Source organism: Podarcis melisellensis (genome assembly GCF_964234715.1).
Source record: "Podarcis melisellensis genome assembly, chromosome: 5".
In the NCBI taxonomy this organism is placed as follows: domain Eukaryota; kingdom Metazoa; phylum Chordata; class Lepidosauria; order Squamata; family Lacertidae; genus Podarcis; species Podarcis melisellensis.
The window spans coordinates 61,509,911-61,535,309 of record NC_138537.1 but is presented as its reverse complement, the minus strand read 5'-3'; the positions used below and the strand labels follow the sequence as shown (position 1 = coordinate 61,535,309).

The following is a 25,399-nucleotide window of genomic DNA, read 5'->3' as shown; positions in this document are numbered from 1 at the left end:
TCTTGAGCATGTCAGTTCTTGGTGTATCTGTTGTGTTTTAAAAGGTTGTTGGTTGCTTTGAGGGCTCAAGCCAAAAAGTGATGCATAAATGTTCTAAATAAATAAATACATTTGTGGATGTAATATGCAAGGCAATCCTATGGGATACATCTCATGCACAAATGAGGCCTTGGCATGTTCTAAATGCTTAGCACAGGTTTTTTTAAAAACACGCCTGTTCAAATGCCATGTCAACATTTTCCCTAAAACAACAGGTCACCTAGACAGCTTCCTCACATTTTGGCTACACTAGAAGCCTGAATACAGCTTGAAAATTGAAATACTCTACAACTCCTTTAACAGAGATATACTAGGTATCAGTACAATGCATGAACTGTAAGTCAAGGCCAGCCTTGCAGGCATTTTTTTTTAAAAAAAAGCCTCAAGATTGATTGGAAAACTTGCAGATTTGAAAAGATCCAGCAACACTTCAGTGACAACACTTGGAGTGCTTTTCCCAGCCACCTCATTTCAACATCTCTGTCCTCAAGGTATATATAGCACAGATGCCAGGAGTGTCTCAGAAATGATTTGTAGCTAGAAAGTGTTGATATTTACCTTCTTGCTTGGTTAATGTTTCTTTGACGTTAATATAAACTTTCGTGTATAGTGATATGCCTCTACAGAAAATTCATGAGGAACATGAATGCAAAAATCAGCAGAAACAAGGAAGGAGACAGGATGGGAAAGAAATAAGTTGGAGAGACAGATCAGTCAAAGAAAAGCGAGTAATTAAGGTACGTAAGGAGTTCAGTGTGAATGTAAAACAAGACAGGGAGCTGCGGTTTCAAGGTTTTTGATGATGGCAATATTGATGATTACAGCCTCCCATTCCCTTGGTCTTAAAGCTTTTTGCACAATGATAGAAGTTTGGACCAGAGAATTTTCTGAGCAGAATTTAAACTGCATGGGCAGGTCTGACTGGTTAAAGCAAAGTGCAATTTACACAGAATTATGTCTATCATTTTAAAATGTCAATTTTATGACTGCTAAGATACACCTAAAAGATGGGGGTGGGGGAGGCTGAAAAATTTCTGTACTGAATATTTTGCTGTTGGCACACATTTTCAGTGAGAAGGGGGAGGATATGTGCCCTGCCCTCATTCTTGCCCTTCCTTCCCTTTACCTAACAGAAAAGAAAATAGCAGAATTTCTTTTACATATCTGCTTGCTTTGCCTAATTTATAGTTTGCAAAATTTATTTTTGCACCTGCCAGTACCTTGCCTGTTACTAGCTAACACAATGTTCAGTACACAGGCTTCATAAACTTAAGACATCTGCTGCATCGAACCAAAGGTAAACTTGGTCCTCCAGATGTTTTGGGACTACACCTCCCATCATCCCTAGCTAACAGGACCAGGGGTCAGGGATGATGGGAATCGTAGTCTCAAAACATCTGGAGGGCTGAGTTTGCCTATGCCTTTCCTACAGTAGCTAACCAGATGTCCCTAAGAAACCCCAAAGCATGGTATGAGCAACAGCTATCTCTCCTGTTGTTTGTCCCTAGCAAAGTGGTTCCAAACCTGGAGGGAACATATAGCCATCATGGCTAGTAGCCATTCAGAGCCATTCAATTGTGAATACATTTGGCTTGCCTGGACTTTCTGACCAGAACATCTTTAAGGTTTATGTGCTAAGGAAAGTGTTCTAATTTTAAGTGGCCCAATATTAAATACACCCTTATGTGATTTAAAAAAGTATAAAAGCACATTTAGATTTGCATTTGTAATGACCTAGATACATCAGGAAAGCCTAAAACACTGAAGCAGCGATCAGTGGTTTATCCAGTTTGAGAAACTGTAGCCAAGCCTTCCAATTCTAGGTTAGCTGCATTACCTACAGAAAATATTTCACCACAACAGCACAACATTCAGTGGAAATTATTTATTTATGCCCCATCCTATCCTGTTGGTTCCAGCAGATATATAAAAATTCACTGAAGTAGAAAGCCCTTTGGGGCCATGATAATCTAAGTAATGGGCATTAGATGGGTTGAGGAAACTAAGTAGGTCAAAGTGAAAACAGAAAATATTTTCTTGTCCTTATCACTCCTCTCCCAAAATACAACTATCCCATGATGTACACTTCATCATCACTTGATCAATCAATGACTTAAAGCGATGTGCATGAACCAAGCCTCTGTGTTTTAAGTAAAACTGGAGAACACCAAAGATCTCTCTGGGTTATGAGAGCTGCAATGGCTCATTCAAACATGCCAGTCACCACGTGGTGAGCATACATTCGTGAAACCACTCTCTATGTGGGTTCTCTTGCATGTGCACACATAGCTCCTTTGCAATCATTCCTAACACTATAATTTATAAATCTCACTTATAAATACGCCTCAATGCATATTAGACAAGAGGAAGTGTTTCCTGTTAGAGTTGCCACACACCCTGCATTGAAAACATGATCAATGAAAGCAGGAACAAAACACAAAGGTTGATTTTTTTATGACTTCCCTGCATGCCTGAACTAGGTTGTGTGCTGGTTGATCTTCCACAAAATACCTCTCTACTGTATCTTAAGCACTGTATTATTGCAGCAGGTTCTGTGGTGACTTTAGGATACAGATGAGCCACACCCTGTATCCTCTTTCCAGACAATACTTTACTACCCAGAAGTTTTAGGTTATGCCTCCTTGGACAAATGGCAATCTACTCAGCACCAGGGCCAATATGAGGTTTGAAGCTCCCCACTATTCAGTCCCCCCCCCAAATGAAGATAGGAGTGACAGCAGCTACTTCACATGGTACTTCTCCACTGAACATCAGACTGTGCGTCACTGCATGTCCCCACTACTGCCTGAAGCCCGCTCACCCCTTTAGCTTACTGGGCTAGGCAGAGTCTGAATTAGACAAAATGTCACCTAAAGGGCAAGTGATCCATACTGAGCAAACACAATATTAAAAAATAATAATAACCAAATCTATATACTCATATTTTTCATTGAACATCTAGGGGAGTAAGCAGAATTAGCCTTTTAATGTCACCGCAAAGCAAGCTCACCGACAAAGACCTTGCTGGGTGAGGTAAGGTTTTGTAGATGCTTGAGCTGACTTTTAAAAATGAAAGCTAACGTCAGTGTTTAGCAGTAGACAACATGGCATGGTTTGTATTTATATTAAAGCCTCAAAAGGCAGCACAATTAAATTTGTCAGTTCTGCTGTTAACAATAGTAACGGGGAGTTTTGATAACTAGCTCCCTGTTGAGCCATTCAAATATATAGCAGATTTACAACACCAATTATTTTAACAACATTTCTAATGTATTTCAATTGTGCGAACGCAAGCGATGTTTGCGGCAATGACTACACAACAACTTCCTGCACAGGATCTCTATGTAAAATAATAGCACAGTGTTTGAAGTAGCTATGCCTATTATATATTCCTCTTCCATTATTGCTATTCACAGCCACTGAAGCGACTATCCATTTCAGTTAATACAAAACAAAGCAACACATACAGTGTATTGGCTCAGATGCCATTATTTGATTATTCTGTTTAAGGAGACTAGAACAGGACTGCACATTAGTGGCACTAGATCAATGTGCAGTAGTAGCAGAGGCAGCAGCTGTAGAATGAGTGTGCACAATGACACCACCACTAGTCATATCAGCTCTCATGCCACTGTGATGGTGCCGCAGCTATTAGAAAAAGATCTTGCCAGCGTAGGAGTGTCAGTGGCACTAATAAGTCAAGGTATGCTGCTGAAATTTTGGTACCACGTAAAACACTAGGCTAGTATACACCTATGTTTCCACATTCTCAGTCTACCACTGATGGCACAGCAACTTTAAATAATTGAGCCGCTACTTAGGATAATTTGGAACCCTAATTTAACAAGGAATTATTCAGTGCCTGGGCAGATGCAGGCATTACCCACATCTTTTGTACACAAAAGTTTCACTATTCTTCTTCCCAACCCTTTTTTACTACTCAGAATCTGTTTATGTCAATGCATGTATACACTTCACCAATACTATACATTATTCTGTACTTCTGTAAAGCAGAACATGAGCACACTGTTCCACATTAAATAAAGGGTTCTTAGTTTGGTGAATATGTAAAGAAAGCCTGAATAACCAGAGACAAACCATATTCCTTTTTCTACATGTATGGAAGCTGTATTAAAGTTCACCTGTTCCAATCAAGATGACAGGCTGAACCTTTCAAAACTGCACCTATTTTAATGACTGATTTCAAAACTTTGGTTTCCTATTATTCCCAAGCAATACTAGTTTAAGGCTTTTGACTCCTTGATCAATACACTGTGGAGGGAAATATGAAATATTAATGTTCCTCTCCATATATAAGACAACCAAATTAGATGCTACATTTAATGCATGAATGGCATCAATGGAAACTTCCTTTCCCTGGGACTAATAAGGGCAGTGGAGGTGGGAAGCAGGGGGTGGGGTGGGGAGGAGGTACTGTGAGGTCCTTAAATCCTTCTCCCCTAAACTACCCCAGTATTATTTGGAGGTGGGAACTACAATTGTTTCCCTATCTGGGAGATATGCTATCTGGTGGTAGTACTCCTACATTCAGCTGTTGCTGCTGAAAAAGGCAACTTCAAGCAGGCAGGGCTGCTTTTTACAAAATGTTGGTATGACAGCTGCAAAAAATATCATAGCCACACAGTGGCTCACACATTGGTAACTTCAAGACTGAATTACTGCACTGCAATGATTTCCATTTGGAGCTACTTGTGAAACTGGCCCAGAAGCAGCAGCCAGTGCAGTGTTATCATAAAGCAGCAATGCAGCAGCAAGCAAAGGCTCTAACAGCTCAGTCAGCTGCTTGTGGCTGGAAAGCCAGACAGGATGTTTGTGACTGTTGCCATGGGAACAAAGGGGCAGTCCATTCTGTACTGAGCACCGGATGTTAGCTCAGTGTGTGTGTCATATGACCCGTACTGGAAGTACATGGGTGGAGTTTGTTCTTACTGCTGTGGAGTGCAGACATGTTTCTCTGTACTGATGTAAGAGACAGAAATAAAGGATGTAAATAGATTTCTGTCCGCTTCTTTCCCCTCCCTGGGGGACACCAAAGGGGAGAGAGAATGAACGGTGTGTTCCTCTCACACATCTGGGAAGAATCGCCAAGACCTCGCCTGCTTATCAGCAGAGTGGCGCAGCGGGGAGGTCGACAAGGAATATCTGCCGGTGCCTACGCAGTGGCACATTCCTCTGACCCAGGCAGAATTCCAACATGCAGAACATGGCAGCACACCTCCTGATAGGTACAGTTTATCATCAGCATAAAATATTTTTACTTAGTCTCTACTGGCTACTACTACTACTAATTTTATTATTTATACCCCGTCTATCCGGCCGGGTCTCCCCAGCCAATCTCTACTGGCACTAATATGCAAATTTAAGGTATATAAAGCCATAAACAACATGAGCCTAGTTCACTTGCCCTATATATTCCTGCTCAACCACTACAAACAGCAGTAGTGGCACTTGTGACAGCGCTTCACAATGATACTGGCTCCAGGAGTTCTAGGAGCTTTCAGTGTGGCAGTACTATTGTTCTGGAGCTCCTTCCCAATGAATACTATGCAAACGCCCTCTGTATAACCTTCTGTATAAATCTCAGCAGGGATTTGAATGGGCTTTTCACAAAGACCTGAGCTTAATCTGAGAATCATTACATAACAAAGGACACAGGTAATGAGTTCTCACATGTCATCCTGAGTCATATCGGTAGGCATCCCGCTTAAGGGCTACAGCAAAGTTACAAGGGTGTCTCTACCTGACACATCTTATTTTGAATATAGTGATCTTGTCTTGACTGAAAGGGACAAGCTTGAGTCTCCTCAGTAAATGCACAAAGGGCACTTGGTTTAATCAAGACAGGATATGCTTGCCTGGCTGGGATTTATTCACTCTCAAGACTATAGGCATTGTTTGCGTGGCGAGTTCCCGCCCCCCACCAGGATAAATAAAGACACAAGACACCATAATTAAGGTTAATTGGGCGAATAAGGCCACAACTTTATTGAATTCAGGAATGAGAGGCATTGGCTTAGGCATTGGTCCTATCGACTATCCGGCTCCAGCCCATTTGCTGGAGACACGGGGAAGGGTTGACACTTTATCGGGGGAGTCTCCTGCCAAGGCACGTCGACTAGGAGCTCCCCCGGGTCACCGCTCTGGGGCGTGCCTCTGGCCCACACCTCCATAGGCTTCGGACAGGGCCACGCCCCCCAGAGTCCTTTAACGGACCACCCTTCGCTCACTGGGGGGAGGTGATGGCGTTCCTCCCCCCCCACATCCTCTTAACCCCTTCTTACCAGTGCCTACTGCCACATGAGCAATCGCTCGCCGCCAATACTCTCATGCCTGAAACCAATCCCTTATCCTCTTTGCCATATCCATCAGCCAAATATCACTTCCAGCATCCGAAAGATGCACGCCATCAAACCGGTAGAGGGCCTCACCGTTGACACATATGCCCGGGTGGTCAATGACACTCCCCCCCAGGGCTGCCACTCTACGCACCACTGCCCTATTTATGGCTATCGGGCACCTGCAATCTCTCCAAACCCGCCTCTCCATCCATGAGGCCTGAATAAAATAGTAGTGACGTTTGGGTAAGAGGCCTTAAGTTCCTCAAAGTCACTAAAGATATGCAACATCAAGTCGACTGCCTTTCTATAAGCTAACTCTTCTCGCCTAATTGGATAACTAAAGCATCTGGGGGGCCCTCCGCTGCCACTCTGGCCCTAATAGCGGGCAACGTGAGGGCTAGCCGGCGAAAGAGGGCGAGCCCCCTCTGAGCCAGCCCTAAATAGGGAAGATCCGGCCGGGATTCCCCTGTTCTCACGGGGGCTGAAATCAGCCCCCGCTCACGTGGGGGTGGGCGTGAAGCCCGCAACCCCACCTCCTGAGCAGGCCGGAAGTGGCTTTGTGTAGGAAGTGGCAAGGAGTTCTGGGGATCAATTGGGTGTGTGCAATCTCCTGTCTGTGACGGCGTGGTTTTGCACCATAATGGCTCACTCTCTCTGTTTAGCAAATGATCCTTGCTCAGAATAAAGCTGGTAACCTAGTCCAGGGGTAGCCAACTCCCAAGAGACTGCGATCTACTCACAGAATTAAAAACTGGCAGTGATCTACCCCCTTTTTTTCATTCAAGTCAAAGTTGTTGATCTTTTTTTTAGACAGCCCCGGGTTTTGGGGGATCAAAGTTGTTGAACTTTTTTAGGGAGGGGGAAAGCCCTGATTTTGGAGAGTTCACACCTAACTTCAAGGGAGATAGGGGAATAGCCACTCACTAGCAGATCGCTGGGAAAGCAAACAGCCTTGCTGAGTAAACTCCACCTTCCAATCTGCAACTGGTGCAACAATGGAGAGCAGAGTGATGGGGAGGGGCCAGATTATGTTTTACCTATGCTAAGGAAAGGCAGCCAGCGATTGACCGCAATCTAATCTACCAGTGGATCGCGATCAACATGTTGGATATCCCTGCCCTAGTCTAAGGCCATGGTTCTCAAAGGCTGTGCTGCACCACACTGATGTGACAGGAGAGGATGGCAAGTGTGGTGGGAAGATTCAAGGACAAATAAACACTTGAAATATTTCAGTGCAGTATAGTATAGTATCAAAATATTGTTTTTCATTTGCAGAATATGGATAGATACCTTCAAAATGAGAGCAAGAGCTTCAAGTGATAATGAGGACAGTCACGGCTGTGATCCAGAATAGCTGTTCAAACAGAGTTCTCCATGGCATATTGTTGTGAATAAGGATTGGTTTCAGGGCATGGACACAGTTACAGCTGAAAAAGAGCTACTCAGTGCAGAAAACTGGGTTCATTTACCTTCCTTAAACCTCAATAAATGCATCATTTCTATTTTAACTATGTATTTTGTTGCTGTAAACTAAAAACAACAACCCCAAACCTCAGAATTCATATAACTAGCCATGTTGATTTTGTTTGATGTCCATGCTGCAACCATCCCTAGTGTACGACCCAAAATTCTGACTTGAGTTATGACTTACTGTATTATGTAGCAAGTGTCTTTCCTAGTGTAACCACCTTTAATTGTATCACCATAACAACACTATGAAGTAATCACAATGATGCCACTTTACAGATTTGGAATGATACTAACTTGCCCAAGACTACTTGAAAAGGGAGAGCATAACATATGAACTTAACTTTGTATCAAGTTTATCAAGAGAATATTAAAAAGAACTTTCCTGGTACTTTCCAATATTGGGAAAACCACTAGTAATGTGTTTCCTTCCCTTTTGTTTCATGGCATTTTATTTTTGCAGATGAAGCAACATATTGCACAATGTGCAACTTAAACTTCTTGAATTTTGGAACCTTTGATTCAGCAGGAGTGGGGACCACTCGTCTTCTGTGAAGTCTTCCCTCACATGAAAATGAAGCTTAAAACAGCCTCCTATGCTCTAAAAGCCCAATTGCCTTTTGATGGGAGGCTCTTCAAATATTACTGTGTGAGAGAGGGGGATATATGGGTTTGTATTGTGGGTGCATGTGTAGGAATGAGTGTGTATGGGCACTGCTCATGGGCGTAACCAGGGTTTTTGTTAGGAGGGGCAGGCTTTCGTTGGAAGGGATCAACTTTTGTTAAGGGGGTCAGAACCTCAGATTTGTATTGACTGGGGGGCAGCTGCCCCCCCTTCCCCTTTGGCTACACCCACAGCACTGCTATTTTTCTAGAAAAAGAGGTGCCAGAACTCGCCTTATGCTCTTTGAATGACAATGGCGCCCATGTTCCAGAACTGAATTCTGGCTGAAAAAATCCCTATGATGGGTACTATATATGAGAGGGAGAAGAATCCCACCCATTTTTTTTGCATTGGCTTGACATACTAGCAACATGGGACACCCAGAAGGTTAGACACAAGTTAATGCAGCTCTTCCCCTCTCCTATTAAAAAGTCAAATATCATGGTGAGACCATCACTCTTAGGTGGTCTATTGATTGAAAGAATACCATACTTTCCCGTGTATAAGACTAGTTTTTTTCCTTTAAAAATGATGCGAAAAAGTGGGGGTCGTCTTATCAACAGATAGTGCATAGGGTGGATGTTTAATTGGTTGCTGCCATGGCTGTCAACAGCTATTAGGCGTGTTATTGGTTGCTGCGTCAAGGGCTGGTGTTGACTGGCTAATGCTGCAGCAATTGGGCGGGCAATTGGTAGCTTCTGCTGGTGAGGGGACAGATGAGAGGCGGATTGAGCGGCATGTGTAGGTGAGTGATTTTCGACATTTTCCCCTAAAAAAAGCTCCACAACTCTGAGCCATCTCCCCCCATTTTCTTAAATTTGAGCCCCCCCAAAATAGGGGGCATCATATACATGGGGGTGTATTATACACAGGGGCGTCTTATACATGGAAAAGTATGGTATGTCTTTCGAATGAATAGAATAACTGTACCTAAAATAAAGAGGATATAAAACAGCAGCACTATCAGCCACAACTGGCCAGGTACCTAATGCTGAAACATATCCAATAAGTTCACTTTTATTATCAATAAAAGTGTAGTGATACATTTGACATAGTTTCAGGTAACTGCCCTATAGATTGAAAGATCTAAAAGCATGGTTTAAAAGAAACTTAATAATGTGAAATACTGCTTTGCATCCTGCTGATATATAATATTCCAATTGCCAGGACTCATTTGCACATTATTTTTAAAATGGAGAAAAATTATGAGGATTTTAATTGAGTAGCTCTATACAATGGCTCTATAAAAAATAGATGCTCACATTCACAAACTGCTAATTAGACTATTTGAATATAATTCATAATAGAAACAACAAAACATCGAATATACTGAACAGGATGTTCAACAAAAATTCACACATTGCAGTCGGTCTAAAGGGTGTCTGATCAGGGAGGGTAATGAATCAATGGAAACAATTACGCCACTAATTCAGCTCAAGAATAAAGAACATTTATGAACTACTAGGCTACATACATCAGTTGGTAAGTTCATTATACCAGAAGACTAAATTAACTATTCCATCATGAGTTATTTTTATAGAAAATACCAAGTAAATTTTATAGTTTGCTATAAAATTCAGACACAAAATTAAAAGACACATGCTTCTTGGGAGAAAAGCAATGAGAAACCTAGACAGCATCTTAAAAAGCAGAGACATCACCTTGTTGACAAAGGTCCATATAGTTAAAGCAATGTTTTCCCAGTAGTGATGTATGGAAGTGAGTGCTAGACCATAAAGAGGGCTGATCGCCGAAGAATTGATGCTTTTGAATTATGGTGCTGGAGGAGACTCTTGAGAGTCCCATGGACTGCAAGAAGATCAAACCTATCCATTCTTAAGGAAATCAGCCCTGAGTGCTCACTGGAAGGACAGATCCTGAATACTTTGGCCACCTCATGAGAAGAGAAGACTCCTTGGAAAAAACCCTGATGTTGGGAAAGATGGAGGGCACAAGGAGAAGGGGACAGCAGAGCAAGAGATGGTTGGACATTGTTCTCAGAGCTACTAACATGACTTTGACGAAACTGAAGGAGGCAGTGAAAGATTGGAGTGCCTGGCGTGCTCTATTCCAACAACAACAAGAAGAACAACAAAATAAAATTCAGAATTAGCCCTTGAACAAATTAAGAAAAATCAGAATTTAAAAGAGCTAGTGCTTAGTGCAAACCACTACTTTTATCTGCCAAACAGTGTTTTGTTTCATTTCAGTACATAATGAAGGACTAATTTCTTGGAAGTCATTGTTAGTACAACAACAAAAAATCTGTACGTGATCCATATGTGGGGGCCAAAATCAAGGGAGGGGGAACATATAGACATTCACTTTGGGGAATAATCAGCTCATATTCAAAAATTCAAAATGTTATGAAACTCTTTGTGGTTATAGAAGGACAAGGTTGTTACATGGAAACTTCATTACTTACCTCAAATGTGTTACCAGTTTCATCAATCTCTGGTGGCACAAAGGTACCTTCTGGGTCATCTTTAAAAAGAAGCAGGGATTAAGAAGTTAAAATAGAAAACATTCAAGCAGAATATTTCAAGAACAAAATTTTTAAAATTTGACTACTGAATTATATAAATGCAGCAATATGCATTGCCAAAACACACACACAAAACAGATACAATTATTTCCTAATATTTCCTCTTTAAAAATGGCATCATAAAGGTGTTCTGTATAACTCACTAGTAATTCTACTTAAGGAATTACTAATATCCTGAATAAGAGTGATAAAGACATACCTTATCATCGCATGTGCCTAATGGGAAAAAACAAACTGCAAACTATTTAATCCTTGTCATGTGTAGCTATCTTGAAGGTTAAAAGCCATCAATCCATTTCAAGGATGAAGAAGGCGGCTGACAGACTGATAGATTCTTACAGACTCCAGATCTTAAGATGCTGACTCTGGGCTCTTCTGGAAGATATTTCTAGCCCATTCTGTCTTACAGGGTCAGAGAGACCTTGAATAAAGACAGACACAGGATCTTCCAGTTAATTTATTAGTATCTCCATAGTGAATTATCTCCCCAACAGGGAAGTGGCACACCTGAGGTACCACACTAGTTCATGGTCTGATCCTAGTCTCCCACCAGCACAACCTCAGAAACAAAGTATGATTCAAAGTATACAATTACTCTGTTGGGTTTGTTTGATAACACAATACGAGCAAAGCAGTATCAACGCTTAAAATTGGAGCTCTATAAACCAGAGAGGGACTCATTTAGGAAACAGGGTCTGAACAAAAGTATGGAGGCAATTTTCATGAATGCTCTTAACTGCATAGGAAGATATTTCCCCCCACCCATTCATAATTTGGGGGGAATTATAGTGAAAGAGGATTCAAGTGTTCACCTAGTGACATAGCCTTAGTCTCCACTTATGCCACATAAATCTTCAATTTCCAGTGATAATAATGATGATAATGACAACAGTGGACAGAAGGAACTCAGGCTGCAAGCAGGTTTGAAAAAGAACTTAACAGTCTCAGTTGCTAAGGGTAAATACACAGCAGGTGGGTAGGTGGCAATATCATGGGAGGGGTGTTTCCAGCTACCCCCCTTTTCCCTTGGAAGCCTTATAAACTGCTGTTGCAGGAGAGGGGCTGAGAGCAACATCACGGGAGGGGTGTTTTCAGGAGCGTGGTGAATCTGTGAAACTCCCTTGTTATTTTTACTATTGGATGTTACATGTTGCTTAAGTAATCTTTTCATATTTATAGTGCTAGAATGTGGCTGTTTGGTAAATTATTACTTTTGCTGTTGTTTTGCTAAGTTAGTATGCTATTATTTTTGTTTTGCTATGTTCCAAAATTGGTACTGATACTGCTTTTCTACATTATCATGAAATTGTTTTTGTAGTGTTTGTTTGAAATGCATGTGTTTCTTTGTTGCAAGCTGCTTTGAGCATGATTTTTGTGTGTGGAAAAGAACCATACAAACAAAATGAATGAAATATTTCTAGGTGCAAAACTGATATGGGTGAATATTGCACCTAGGAACAGTAGCAAGTGCAACACTAGAGCACTTTGTTATCAGCAGGTTAAATTTAGGGTGAAATGGACAAATCAAGACAGAGACATCTCCTTTCAAACAAAAACATCCAAGGAGCAGTGCTTGAGGATTTCAGACTTGCTCAATTCATGCTTTAACACATCACTCAATTGAGGCTACTGAATCATTGGAGAGAGGACACCATCCGTGCAATGCTATCCACAAATTCTGTTCTCTTGTCATTTCAACAATTACATCAGAGTTAAATGCAATCTAGAAAGACATCATCAATGAACTTGAGAAGAGAACTGGAGATTTAGAAATTCTGACATGGTTGTTAAATAAATTAATCTTTTTTAAGAAAGAGAGAAAGCAGAGAACAAATAGGTAGTAACAAGCTTGCTGAAGATCTCAAAGGCTTCAGCACTGAGTAAATCAGTTCAATTTGTTTAGCTTCAGTTCCTACCAACAACTATCAAAAAGTCTAAGACAGTCAACCTTTCACATTACAAGAAATTTCAAAACAGAATTCTGGTTGTATGCAAACAAGGCCCCTTAGAATGTAAAGGTGCTGGACAGCTGTCTCAATGACCATATTTAGGCATGTCTAAGTTCTGACAAATCAGAAATGGCAATCTGAACTCCTCTCCACGCTAAGCTTTTCATCAAATGCAAAGTCCAAGAAAGGGCAAAGAGGAAAAATAAGACTGATGTCTTAGTTCAGGGTCTCCAGGATATTTATACAACAGTCTTAGAATTAGTGAGGAAGTTGTACCTAGACAAATAAGAAAAACAAATGTGATAGGAGGAGGTCTTGACTTTGTGGGGAAAAGCAAAAATGGGACAAGTCCATACTACATTTCTCACAATTGTCCCAGATGTGGAAACTCCAGATAAGACTAAACCAACAGCCAACACCATCTCCCTGCACTATTTTATGCTGAGTAAGGATGCTACCTCTTCCTCCTACCCACCCATCTCAGAGATCCTCATATATAAAATGGCACATCAGTGAGAGAGGTTATATCTCTGTCCTATAGGAGTTGGGGACCTGTGGTCCTTCCAACATTGTTGGGATTCCAACTCCTATCAGCCTCAGTCAATATAGCCAATGGTTAGGGATAATGGAAGTTGGTTGCCCACATAATCAAGATAGCACAGGTTCCTCACCTGCAATCCTAACCATGTCTACTCAGAAGTAAGTCCCACTGAATTCATTAGGGCTTACTCCCAAGTAACCAGTGCCAGGATTGCAGCCTTGGTTGTCAGGAGTCCCAAAAACATTTAGAGAACACCTCTGATGACAGAGTAGACATAGTTGCCCCCACTACATATTTACTACAATGAGTTTTGAGATGCTGCTAGACAGATAATAAATCCATGCTGAAGCCATTAAATCTTGTATTGCAAGCGGCTAGACCAAATTTAAAGGTGCTTGAAAAAATACAAGACATGAAAATAAAACCAATGAGCTAATATAGTACAGCTTGACGGACAGTATGAAAAATTTACCAGTACATAAGCAAAGTTATATGCCCCATTTATCTTGTGTCACATAACCTGAGAAAGCTACTTTCTTAGAAATTACTGTTACTTGCCCAAGGCAGGTAGTTAGTTTCAAGGCCGGCATAGTTACCCAGAATAAAAGGCAATATATCTTGCATCTGTGGTGGAGCCCTCAACTCTACTTCTGACTTGCCCATCTGCACAAGGCCTCAGAAGAGCAGAAGTTGGCTCTGATGTGCCTTCTCTTCCTCAGTTCCAAGCAGACAGGTTCCAGATATCCATCCTTCCTCCAGTTGCTTACAGGCAGCTCCCCACGTCACATTCATTTTTAACCCCATCTCTCCATATTTGCAGAGTCCCCACCTCCAAAACAGAGTATACTCTCTGTTGCTGGCTGGATGAGCATTTCAGGACACAATTATATTAACAGAAGATTCCCAATTCCTCTCACATACTGGAGAACCGTGTCTGCCCATCACCTCCACTTCCTCATAGGTTTCCTCTTGCCACATCGGAAGGATTAAATATTACCCAGCTTTGCATCCAGACTTCTTGTTTACCTCCAGGCTTCTTCTTCACAATGTTTAGAAATACTGAGGCAAGGCAACATTGCTCTTATCATGTTAGCCAATAGTAGTTCATCATACAGATTAATGGAATATAGAGATAGTTTGGAATTTAATTCTTAGCCATCATTATTTCCAACAAGTATGAGACCAATTCACTGGAGGGACAGTAAGTTGTATAAAGCTTAATAATAATAATAATAATAATAATAATAATAATAATAATAATTTATTTGTAACCCCCCCCCCATTCTGGCTGGGTTTCCCCAGCCACTCTGGGCGGCTTCCAACAAAGATCAAAAATACACTAAGATGTCACACATTAAAAACTTCCCTAAACAGGGCTGCCTTCAGATGTCTTCTGAATGTCAGGTACTTGTTTATCTCTTTGGCATCTGATGGGAGGGCATTCCACAGGGTGGGCGCCACTACCGAGAAGGCCCTCTGCCTGGTTCCCTGTCTGCCTTTAACTTATTGTTTGTTAATTATTTTTTTGCCAATGCCAGCTACATCAGGTTTTACTAGGGCATCTTCTCCTCAGTTCCTCACATCCTCTACTAGTTGTAAGACTCTCTTTAGATTTAAAGCACATTCAGACAAGTGTATGGCAGCAATCATCATGTAGATCCTTTGGAAGATATTGATTAGCCCAATGAATCGAATCTAAAAGCTTATTAAAATTTGAATTGGAAACCTTTGTTCAACACTGTAACAACTAAATGAACATACAGTATTAGTTGATATATCCTAATTTAGCTTTACGTGGGCTGACACTCATCCTTGCATTAAGAAATTACAGTTTCCAATCTAATTAAAATCCATGTACAAGTCTGATGGAGAGAATATAATGTTTCACTACATCCTCTCAGCGTGAGTTTTTGCACTTTGCAACGAATTGCCTAGGAGCATAAATACTTACCACTGATCTGCTCCATGAAGCATACATTGCCATTGGTGTTAAAAGCCAAAGTGTCAGGAGTAATGCAAAGTGTCTGAAAGATTGCAGAATGGGCAATGCTCTTCAGAGACTGGCTACACTCCAAGCAAACAGCCCAGATATCTTCCTCTGTGAGACAGCTATCCCGCAGTGACAATACATCAGCAAGAGACACGTTCTCCTGCCAAGACATGAATTCATAAATTACTCCACATTTTTTGACATTACTTGTAGCCAATTGTGTCAAATATAATCTATAATACACAAACCCAACATGTTTCCAGCAAGTTTAAAGCTTTCTAGGACAAAAGATCTAGAAGACGCATGTCTCTTTCACACAGTTCACTTTTATGGTGACTTCCAGTTGTTCCATTCCTCTCCTGTTCTTCTTAATTCTCCCCCCTATTGTCTGTGGTGCTCTTTTTCTCTAGCTGAAGCTGTCTACAGATTCCAAAATGCATTTCATCTGGAACAGTTGCTAAGGTGATTGTCAATGACATAGCACAGGGCTTGTGGGGCACAGCTATGAATGAGAAGCACAGGAAAAATGAAATAATTCCATTTCCTTCCCTTCCCCTAAATAGCTTGTTACTAATGAAAAATGCATGGAATTAACATAAATCCAAGATGAGATATGTATGTATTTATTTACTCATCTATGATGCCAAAAGAAAATGAGACACATTTATAAAAAATGTTAAACCTTTCCTGTATGTCCAAAGGTTCATGGTGGTGGTGGGGTTAATACTGCTACTATCACCACACCTACTTTATGTTAATATCCGGTATTAACTTGATTGGTGCTCACAACTGTTACAGTATTTTACTTCTCAATGTAAGCAGTTCCAAAGTAGCTGTTTGTGATATTGCATGTACTTTGTCAACAAAAAATACTTCCTTATGAGCAAGCTAACAAACAGGTTTCAGCACACTTTAAAAAGTGAAATTAGGCTTAGAATCAGAGAGGTGGAAGGGACCCTGAGGATCATCTATTCCAACCCCCTGCAATGGAGGAAAACACAGCTGTCCCATACAGGAATCAAGCCTGCAACCTTGGCATGATCAGCACCATGCTCTAACCAGCTGAGCTGTCTTCCATGACTTTGGAAAGACACCAATGTTTCAAACTGACCCTAAACATGGGCACACTCCAGCAGTGTAAGACCCACTGACTTTTCTGAGAGTTAAGTTTCTGCTTATTTCTCCCACTAAAATCAATGGGATCAAAGGGGCAGCTGACTTTATGGGATTCGGCCCCCTTTGCTTAGAGGTCAGAAGTCATCCTCTACCTTTATGTAGCAGCCAGGGATTTCAACGAGGCTTTTTCAGAACAAGATCTACTAGGACTGCAGCCTCTCTACCTACCATTAAGGGATTAAACCCGCTTGATTCAATCTCTGTGTTTACTTAGCAACCATTTACTTCAATGAGGCGTTTAAAAAAACCAAGCATGTTAGGACTGCAGCCTCTCTTTATCTACTTTAAAAAACTTGTTTAATAGATCTCCTTTGTAACTGACTGTACCAAAGGTTCACTTTCTTGTGCTTTTGTTTTCTAAAAGGCATGTGGGGTAGTTTTCACTGAAAAGTGGACTCGGCTCAGCCAGTCGCCTTTATGGAGCAATTTTGACCAGTTGCTGCTGCTGCCTATTTCCCGAAAGGTTAATAGCGGCCAACGGTTGCCAGGCCATGGCAATGTGGTTCCTAGGTTACATTCCCACAACACGGGAGGGCAACAACCGCAGGTCAACCAGAGCCCCTTATCCCCGGAGTGGCCTAGCAGGGGCGATTCCACCCTCCGCCCCGAGAAAAGCGCCACACACAGAAAGCAGCCGAGCGGGGAGGGAAGCTGGAAGGCGCGCAGGCTGGAGGCGACCGTCCAGGGCAAGTTTGCGCGCGGCGCCCGGGCTGCTCTGTCCTCGCCTCGGGCCACGCTCACCTCGTCCTCCGAGAGCGCAGGCAAAGGCTCGAAGTCGCAGCACTCCTCGTCCTCCGCCTGCTGCTGCTCCTCGGCAAAGTCGCCCATGGCTGCTTGCGCGCAGACGCCTCTCCGCCCGGGGAGAGGCCAGCCTAAAGGACCAGAGCTTCGTCGCTCCTGGCGCAGCGCGCCCCGAAGCCAAGTCCGGGCCGCGAGGCTTCCATGGAGAAGGGCTGCCCTGTGGCTCTCCTCGAACTTTCTTCTGGTCTTTCTGTGCGCGTCTGTGTCGCGCCCTTCTCAGCCACGCCGAGTTTGCAGCTCGGAGCTGCCGCCTCCCCGCCGGCGGAGGAGACGAGCGCCCAGGGCAACAGACGCTGCTTCGCGCCTCGCCTTCGCCCACCAGGCGACGCCCCGCCTCTCTCCGGCCCGAGAGAAACACACACCCGCCCGCCCTTGGGATCGATTTGGAACGAAAGGAGGAAACGAAGAACTGGACGGGGACGGGAGTGTTTTGTTTTTAAAGGAGAGGGAACGCCACGTGGAACGCAGCCCACTTTCTAAAGCTCCGAAGGCGCTGTACTTGGGCTACAATCCTAAATACATGCGCTAGAGACGAAGGCTGCAATCCTGCTATTTGAGGCAACCTAGGTTGGAGTCCAAAATCTGTACAGTACTAGGGATTAAGGTCCTATACGATTACCCTGTTATCTGAGGCAGTTTGGGCTCGAATCCTAAATATACGTACTAGGAAGTGAAGCTGCAATCCTATACCTGGCTATTAAGCCCTTAGAAACACAGAAGCGAGTGCTTAAGTAGGCATGCATGGGACTGCGCTCCGTTGAACTCAAGGGGGTTTAGTTTCTGGATAAAATTTCCTACAGTTGCACTGATAAGGACTGAATTATGTCCATACAAGTCTGGTCTTGCCCTTAGGCAGAGGGAGGCTGGAGCTTCAGGGAGCCAATTCCGGTGTCAGGAAAGGGTAATTGTTATTAAATTTATCTTTCCTCTTGGTTTCAATGTATCTATGCGGGGTTTATTTGTCTTAAGTTTTTTTTGTGGGGGAGATCCCCCATCCTTAACCCAATAAATGAATGAATGTCAGACTCTAGCTAATATTTTCCCAGTCATCCTTCAGGGCATTAAAATAAAGTTCTGGGCTTCTTGCACGCCTGTTTTATTTCAGCATGAAGTCTGATGCAAATATGTACCCTAAGGTATAAGGTGTTAATAGGCGAGTTGCAACATTGTAGTGAGGCCTGCTTTCTGTAAAAGATCTGGCTGCAGCCTGCAAGGGAAGCTCTGCAATGGTACCTCGAGTTACAAATGCTTCAGATTACAAACTCCACTAACCTGGAAGAGTTACCTTGAGAACTTTGCCCCAGGATGAGAACGGAAATTGTGTGCCAGTGGTGCAGCAGCAGCATGAGGCCCCATTAGTGAAAGCACGCCTCTAGTTAAGAACAGTTTCAGGTTAAGAATGGACCACCGGAATGAATTAAGTTCATAACTAGAGGCACCACTGCATTCTTAAATGTAAAAGCAGCAGCAGCAGCAGCAGGAAAGCCAAGCAACATCACAGTTTTTGCACCTACCTGTGCCCTTGGCAGAGCCAACCTCATCAATGGCTAGGGATGCCCCTGGAATCTTGCATTGCTTTTGGAGATCGGAGTGGTATGTAACCAACAACAATTTTCATTGCTCAGGAGGGACAGACCTACTTGCTGGATTTGCCAAATCAGGTGCCAAAATGTCGTTTCAGCAGCAACATGTCTTGGGCCAACCATGCTGAGCTTTCTTAGACTTCAAACCAAACATCATCAGATGCACAAGAAGTAGACCCCCTTCGAAAAAAGAAAAGAAAAGAAAGTCACTCCACACTAAATAAGAGTTAAACTTCTAAAAGGCTATTGGGCCACTGTGGAGAAATCAGAACACTAAAAAGTAAACACTTTTTTGTTGTTGTTCTGGTATCTGCATAGTGACTGGAATAATATTATTCTGACAGTTCAGTCCAATGTGAGTCTATGCAAAAGGGAAGTGTGTGTAAGATTCCAGTGCATGGAAGAGTAAAGCACAGCCCTATGCATGTTTCTACAATGTCATTCAACGGCACTCACTCCTAGCCTTTTGCTGCAATCTGATGCACTTACCTGGGGCTCACAGTGTGACTTACTTCTGAGCAGACAAGACCACTTAGGATTGTCAGTAGATGAAATAGGGTAATGGTCCAGTTCTCATTTCAAGCGGCACTACCTGAGCCCCATCCTCTCTAATACTGGCACGCTGTTGAAGGCTCTTAATAGTGTTGTAAGCTTCGTTCATTTATGCCGCAGCAGCCTGTCCTTGGTTGATTTAAAAGCTACAAGAGAATGCTTAAAAGAACAAAGCAGAAAACAGAATACAGCATGTCGTCAACAGTTCAAAAACAAGCCTCAGAGGCTGGTGGTGGAGTGGGTGTGTTGTGTGCTGACTCATTCATTCCCAGACTGTTACACGTGTGTGATGTAAAGACAAAATGCATTTCCATTCAAAGATTTAATTTGTACAGAAAAGCTGGGGTCCTGTTGCACTCCAGATGCCGTCAGACTCCAAGCCAATGTCACCAGCAGTGAAGGATGATGAGAGCTGAAGTTCACCATCATCCAAGGGCCCCATCTCTACTCTAGAGCCAAGTGGAGAGAAACCCTGGAGAATGGCAACTCTAACAGCATTTTAAGGAGGCTTCCCTGAAAGGCAAAAATTGGGAGAGAGAGAAGAAAACTGGGACTGTCCCCATCTCAGCTGGTTGGGGAACCTTGTAAGCACTGATGCACAAATTTGCTTTCTTCCTCTTTGCTCCAATAAGGAACAACCAGGAAGGTGGTACAGGTGGGCCTCTGTTGCTGTCCTGGCCTCCCAACACAGTGGGGTGCTGGTGCTTACTGAGAGGGAAAAGGGAAGGGGCATGGCAATGGAAGCTCAGCACCATGCAAGCATAGCATGGGTGTCGCATCAAGAGCATCAGAATGCCCTTGCCCCTCTCTGTGTTTTAGATTCTAAGCTTGAGGGCAGGAACTGTCTTGCTTTATTGCTTAAGGCTCTCTGGGATCCTTTCCCCAGCCCTTTCTTCTTTGGGTTGTAAAAAAACCTTTAAATATAAATAAATTTGTCATATTATGCATTAGTTGGAAAGTGCGTAACACCACATCAGGTAAGCAAGATGAAACCTTTTCGTTGTAAATATTTAAATCAAAACACATCCCAGAACAAGTCAATTTGCTGTAAAAAAATAATAACAACTCTGCAGTATATTGGGACAGTTTCTCCTTATTAAATATTGATCCTTGGATACTTTCCCTACCTACAACATTCACTTCTGAAAGGATATAAGGGAAAAAAATCAGATTAGAAATGTTCAGAAAAACTAGGAACCCTATGCAGCTGTCACCACAGTGGTAGCTCCCCATTCCGCTGGGAGTAGCTGGGGAGCCTCTACTGTGGCAGCAGGTGGTAGAGGATTGCCTTAGTCTTAACCCTGACCTCCTCCAGCAGCGCAGCTCAAGGGGTTAGGGCCACATTGTTAGGCAGCAGTCTTATGCCCACTTACCTGTTGAAAGGTTTGAAAGAGAGATCCTGACTCTCCTGTAGCAGAGTTAGCACAATAGTGGTTGATCCAAGCACATTTAAACTTGGTGAGATTTACTGTACATCTGCCCTTATCCACCTTTAAACAAATGTTCCCCATGCAAATACTTAGACTAGAATAAATCTCAGATGCTTAGCTGTGCAAACAGGTGACTATTTTACTCACAGGGGTTCCAGAAGTTACTGAAAATCAGTATCCATCTGTTGGCAGTAATTTGAAGGTGCAAAAAGGTCCCAACAACATAAAAAGAAAATAACTTTGTTTCCTTACAAACAGGATCATGCAGTCTTTGTGTTAGCAAAGACGCAGGCTATAAAATCTCATTTTTAGATCAATTCAGTTCACTTGGTTTTTCTTGCAGTTGGGAGCCATTCCACATGGCTCTTTCTTGCTTCTTCCAGGAAGCACGAAGAGACTGAGACGGGAAGGGAGCAAACAAAAGGCCGCAGAGAGCAGCCTGCGCTCAGGTTAAACCTTTCATGCATGCAAGTGTGCGTCAGTAACTGTATCTTACAACACTTACTTCTGAGTAAAGAAGTAAAGGATTGCACTGTCAGTCTGTGTTGGATTCAGACTGGATTTAGCTTCAGGATTTTGCTCCCCTGAGATCTCTCAGAATTGAAGTGTATGAATGGGTAATGGATTCATCTTGTCTCCAGGTAAATGCATGGGCCTGAATACTAAGGAGCCACACGGTGCACAGCCTGCCATTTCACACACTGCAGTTGCTGATGTATAATTTGAACAGTTGTGTTTTTCTAGTCTATCTTTACCAAAAGAGCCATCACTCTCTTAGTATTTAAATCAATGGAAGGCACAGGTTACTGCAGAGTTAATAAATACAGCACACCGATGTAGCATAGAGCCTTTAGCAATATGTAACAGTGTTTAAGGGAGTCAGGGGATTTAGATAGTGATCCTTGGTATGAGAAGTGGAATATTACAAAGCACACCCCAACTTCTTAATGTGGAATGTTGGAAGGTGTATTATTGAGCATTAATCTAACAAACGGCTTTACAATTCTTATCTCCCATTAATCTCACTTGCTGCATTGTAGAAAACACATTAAATGTTGGTAGCCAAATACTTTCCCCGATAAAAATGGTATGGATTAGATGAGAACATAAACTGGAACATTAAGGTCCATTGTGCAGTCAACCAAAAATTAGACCAGCTCCTGGAAATTCTACTGATTCCATGAAGAAAATGGAAGCCAAGCCTGTCAACTATTATTAATTATATTTTTCAGCCACTTTTCTCTAACGCATAAACTGCTAGGTTACGCATGGATAAAATAAAACTAATATTGCAATAAAATTGTTAAAGAAACACAGTGCAAATTTGGGGGGGAAAATATTCCCACACCAGATGCCTTCTTCTCAGTCTTTCAGATAATAAAGATTTGGAGGAAATCCAACCATTGTGACAGCAATGCTCTGTTCCTTATGGTAGACAAACTAGCTGTCAATTGCGATTGCTCACAGAGCAGGGCTTCTTCATAAGATCTAAGGGTGCATGGAGTTTCATAGAAAAGCAAGCGTAATATAGTGGCAAAGAGACTGTTCTACAAATCAATATGTCCCTGATTTCAGTTCAACTAACATGAACTCAGGCAAATCTTTCTCTCTTGAGTAATTACAAAAATATAATGTACGAGAAGCACTTCAGCCCTTTCACATGTCCGATTAAAGCATTATTAAACCATGGTTTATTGAACAAACCACCATTAAGCCAAATGATGTCCTGCAGATTATTCAATTAGCTATGGTTTGTTTCATCATAGTCTGGCTTTCTTCAACCCAGTCTAATTCCCACTCTCAGCTGTCTCTCTACGTGACACCCATTAAGTCTCTGTGGCACCCAGCTACTGGCCTTGCCTAGCCATATTAGCATTTCTCTTTCCACTGGTCACCTGTGAGAGTGACGGTGTGGGAATCTTAGCAATTGCCAAAGAAACACCCATACTCATTTGCAGCTTGCAGTTGTTTATCCCTTTTTGCCTGCTCTTCCACTCTGTAACCACACTTTTTCATTTCTCTTTCCCCCAAACAAACAATAGGCTGTTACTGTGAATTATATTTTGACTTTAATAAGCATCACTCTCACTGTGCTGGATGGCCTAACTGTCCCCTAAACCTCAGCTGATGTGGGGCAGCAGTTGAAAGACTGCAATACAAATGCACACTTAAGTAGTTTCATCTGTTAGTTGTAAAGACAGTCAGGCAAGAATGGGAGATTCAGTTTGCATTTAAAGGGAAACAGACCTAATTCACACTTTCTGAAATAATATGCAGGCAGAAATGCAGCCAAGCTAGAACCGCAGTTGTGAACTGAACTGATGTGCAGACAGGGCAGAACTGAGCTGGGGTCAGGGTGGGGAAATGAACCTATTACTGGGCTACATTAGCAGCAACATCAGTTTGGGGGGGAAATGCCAATGGGGTGGAATGCTGAGAGCAGCTCCATTTTCTAGCGACTCTTGCCTAGTAGCTTCGTTGCTTGACAGCTGATTTGGGTGAGGCAATGAAACAAACCACACTCAAGCCATAGTTAAGGAGGTGCCTGCACTGATGTGCAGACTAGGTCAGTGTTGTTCCCCGAGCCTGAAGTGGCTAGGAACATTCTGTTCCATCACAGCAGCCCAGCCAATCGGTTTCGGAGGCTTCAATTTCATAAGCAAGATACGGCAGAGATAACATAAGAAAAAACCTGAACATAGGATGTTGGTATGGGGGTGCTTTTCTCATTAGTTGTGCTTTTTAGTTTAAATTACTGGGGTTCCCCCCCTCTAGTTCATTATAAGAACTTGGCAAGTCTGGTTTCTAGATTGTCTAATCATAAACGACTGTACGACATTTTATGGGGGGGGGACGCTATTGTAGATGAAAGAGTACACATTTGTTACACTGTAATTAGAAGCGTACTCTATTTTGAAGAGTTTTGTTTACTGCCGGGTTGCCTGAAGGTGTTCATTTTAATTTAGTTTGGGTGAAACCACAAGAACCAGAGGGGTGCAGTAAAAATACTCAGTCCTTTTGCATGGTCGAGCCATTCAGTTTCACTTCTTTTAACTTTTATTACAATGGCTCCTCTTTTAATAGCAGTTTCATTAACACCGTCTCTCTGAAAGCCGTTATTCCTTCCTCTCTCTCTCTCTTTAATTTCTCCCTTTCTCCCGAGCAATTGCATCATTATTTAAGCAGGAGGAAAACATTCTGGCAATGTCTGACTGCAGCCCTGTGTGAAGCAGCAGTGCGAATGCAGCAGTGAAGAAAGCAAATAATGTCTTGCCGTGCTCTTAACTTCCTGCCATTAAACAAACATGTACACACAAGATCCAGGGGCGAAGAAACCGCAGTCCCCATCACCTGTGGCATGCAACCAGCTTCCACTCTACTTACTATTACAGCACTGGAGATTATTTTATATCCTAAACACCTAACAAGTATGTAAAGACTTCTGAGGCTGCAGTTTTTGTTGCTGTGATTTTCTAATGGAATTCTCCTTGGAGCTCTCTAACAACAACAACAGAGGGCTATAAAGACGGTGCCACAGGCCATTTCATGTAGATTGGTGGTTGACTAAGAGGGAGGGAGAAGAGTGTGTTTACAAATTACACACCCATCTTTGGATTTAGGCGAAACCATATCCAATATTCAGAGAACTCCACTTTTTTAATTGGTGCCTGTTTCCCCACTGTGTGCAAAAGTATACTGAAAGTTGTGTTCTAACCTGGTTTTGGCAGTGGCAAAACTGGGGAACTGAACTCAAATTAGACGACGTGGTTTTTTTAAAAATCACAAATATGGAGCCTCCCATGCCCAAACTAGTTCAGAATCAGACAGGTATTCTTTTTAAAATCATCCCATTTGCCTCTTAGTAATTTTTTCCCCTGTTATTACTCCTTATTTGTGGAATTAATTGCCAGCTAATTTCTTTTTTAATAAGTCCTAGGACTCATAAGATAAGATTGCCTAAGACTAAAATGCTGTGGTTTTTATTTTAGCATTAGACATCTCTGCCTCCAGTTTTAATTATTTTGTATTTGTTACTGTTCTCTAAATTAGATTATATCTCCCTACCCCTCTACTCCAAGTTCTATACAGTCCAGTGTGTAGTTTTCCTTTCACTCAACAAATACTGAATACTTTTTGTTCATAGAATAAAGGATGAGAGAGTTGGAAGGGACCATGAGGGTCATCTAATCTAAACCCCTGCAATGCAGGAATCTTTTTCCCAACATGGGGCTCAAACCCATGAAGCTGAGATTAAGAGTCTCATGCTCTATGGACCAAGATATCTCAGCTATTTATTAAGAAA

The 25,399-nt window shown here is 42.3% G+C and overlaps 1 protein-coding gene across 11 annotated transcripts in view; it reads right to left on the bottom strand.

The window, feature by feature from the left end:
• KNDC1 (kinase non-catalytic C-lobe domain containing 1) overlaps nt 1–19,980 on the bottom strand; it is a 72,756-nt gene extending 52,776 nt beyond the window's left edge. For 7 of the 11 annotated variants that reach the window (XR_014168633.1, XM_081912603.1, XM_081912608.1 and 4 more), the window contains exons 1-3: nt 17,472–17,789; nt 15,516–15,714; nt 10,955–11,013 (exon numbers count right to left, since the gene is read on the bottom strand). Coding sequence is in view for 9 of the 11 variants with exons in the window: in XM_081912603.1 (XP_081768729.1) it covers nt 10,955–11,013; nt 15,516–15,714; nt 17,472–17,558 (345 nt within the window). In the remaining 2 variants the exon portion in view is untranslated. Of the gene's footprint in view, nt 1–10,954; nt 11,014–15,515; nt 15,715–17,471; nt 17,790–19,045; nt 19,295–19,603 lie in introns of those variants that run through there. The other 4 variants (XM_081912606.1, XM_081912607.1, XM_081912612.1 and 1 more) reach the window with 4 other exon arrangements.
• Nucleotides 19,981–25,399: the final 5,419 nt, after the last annotated feature.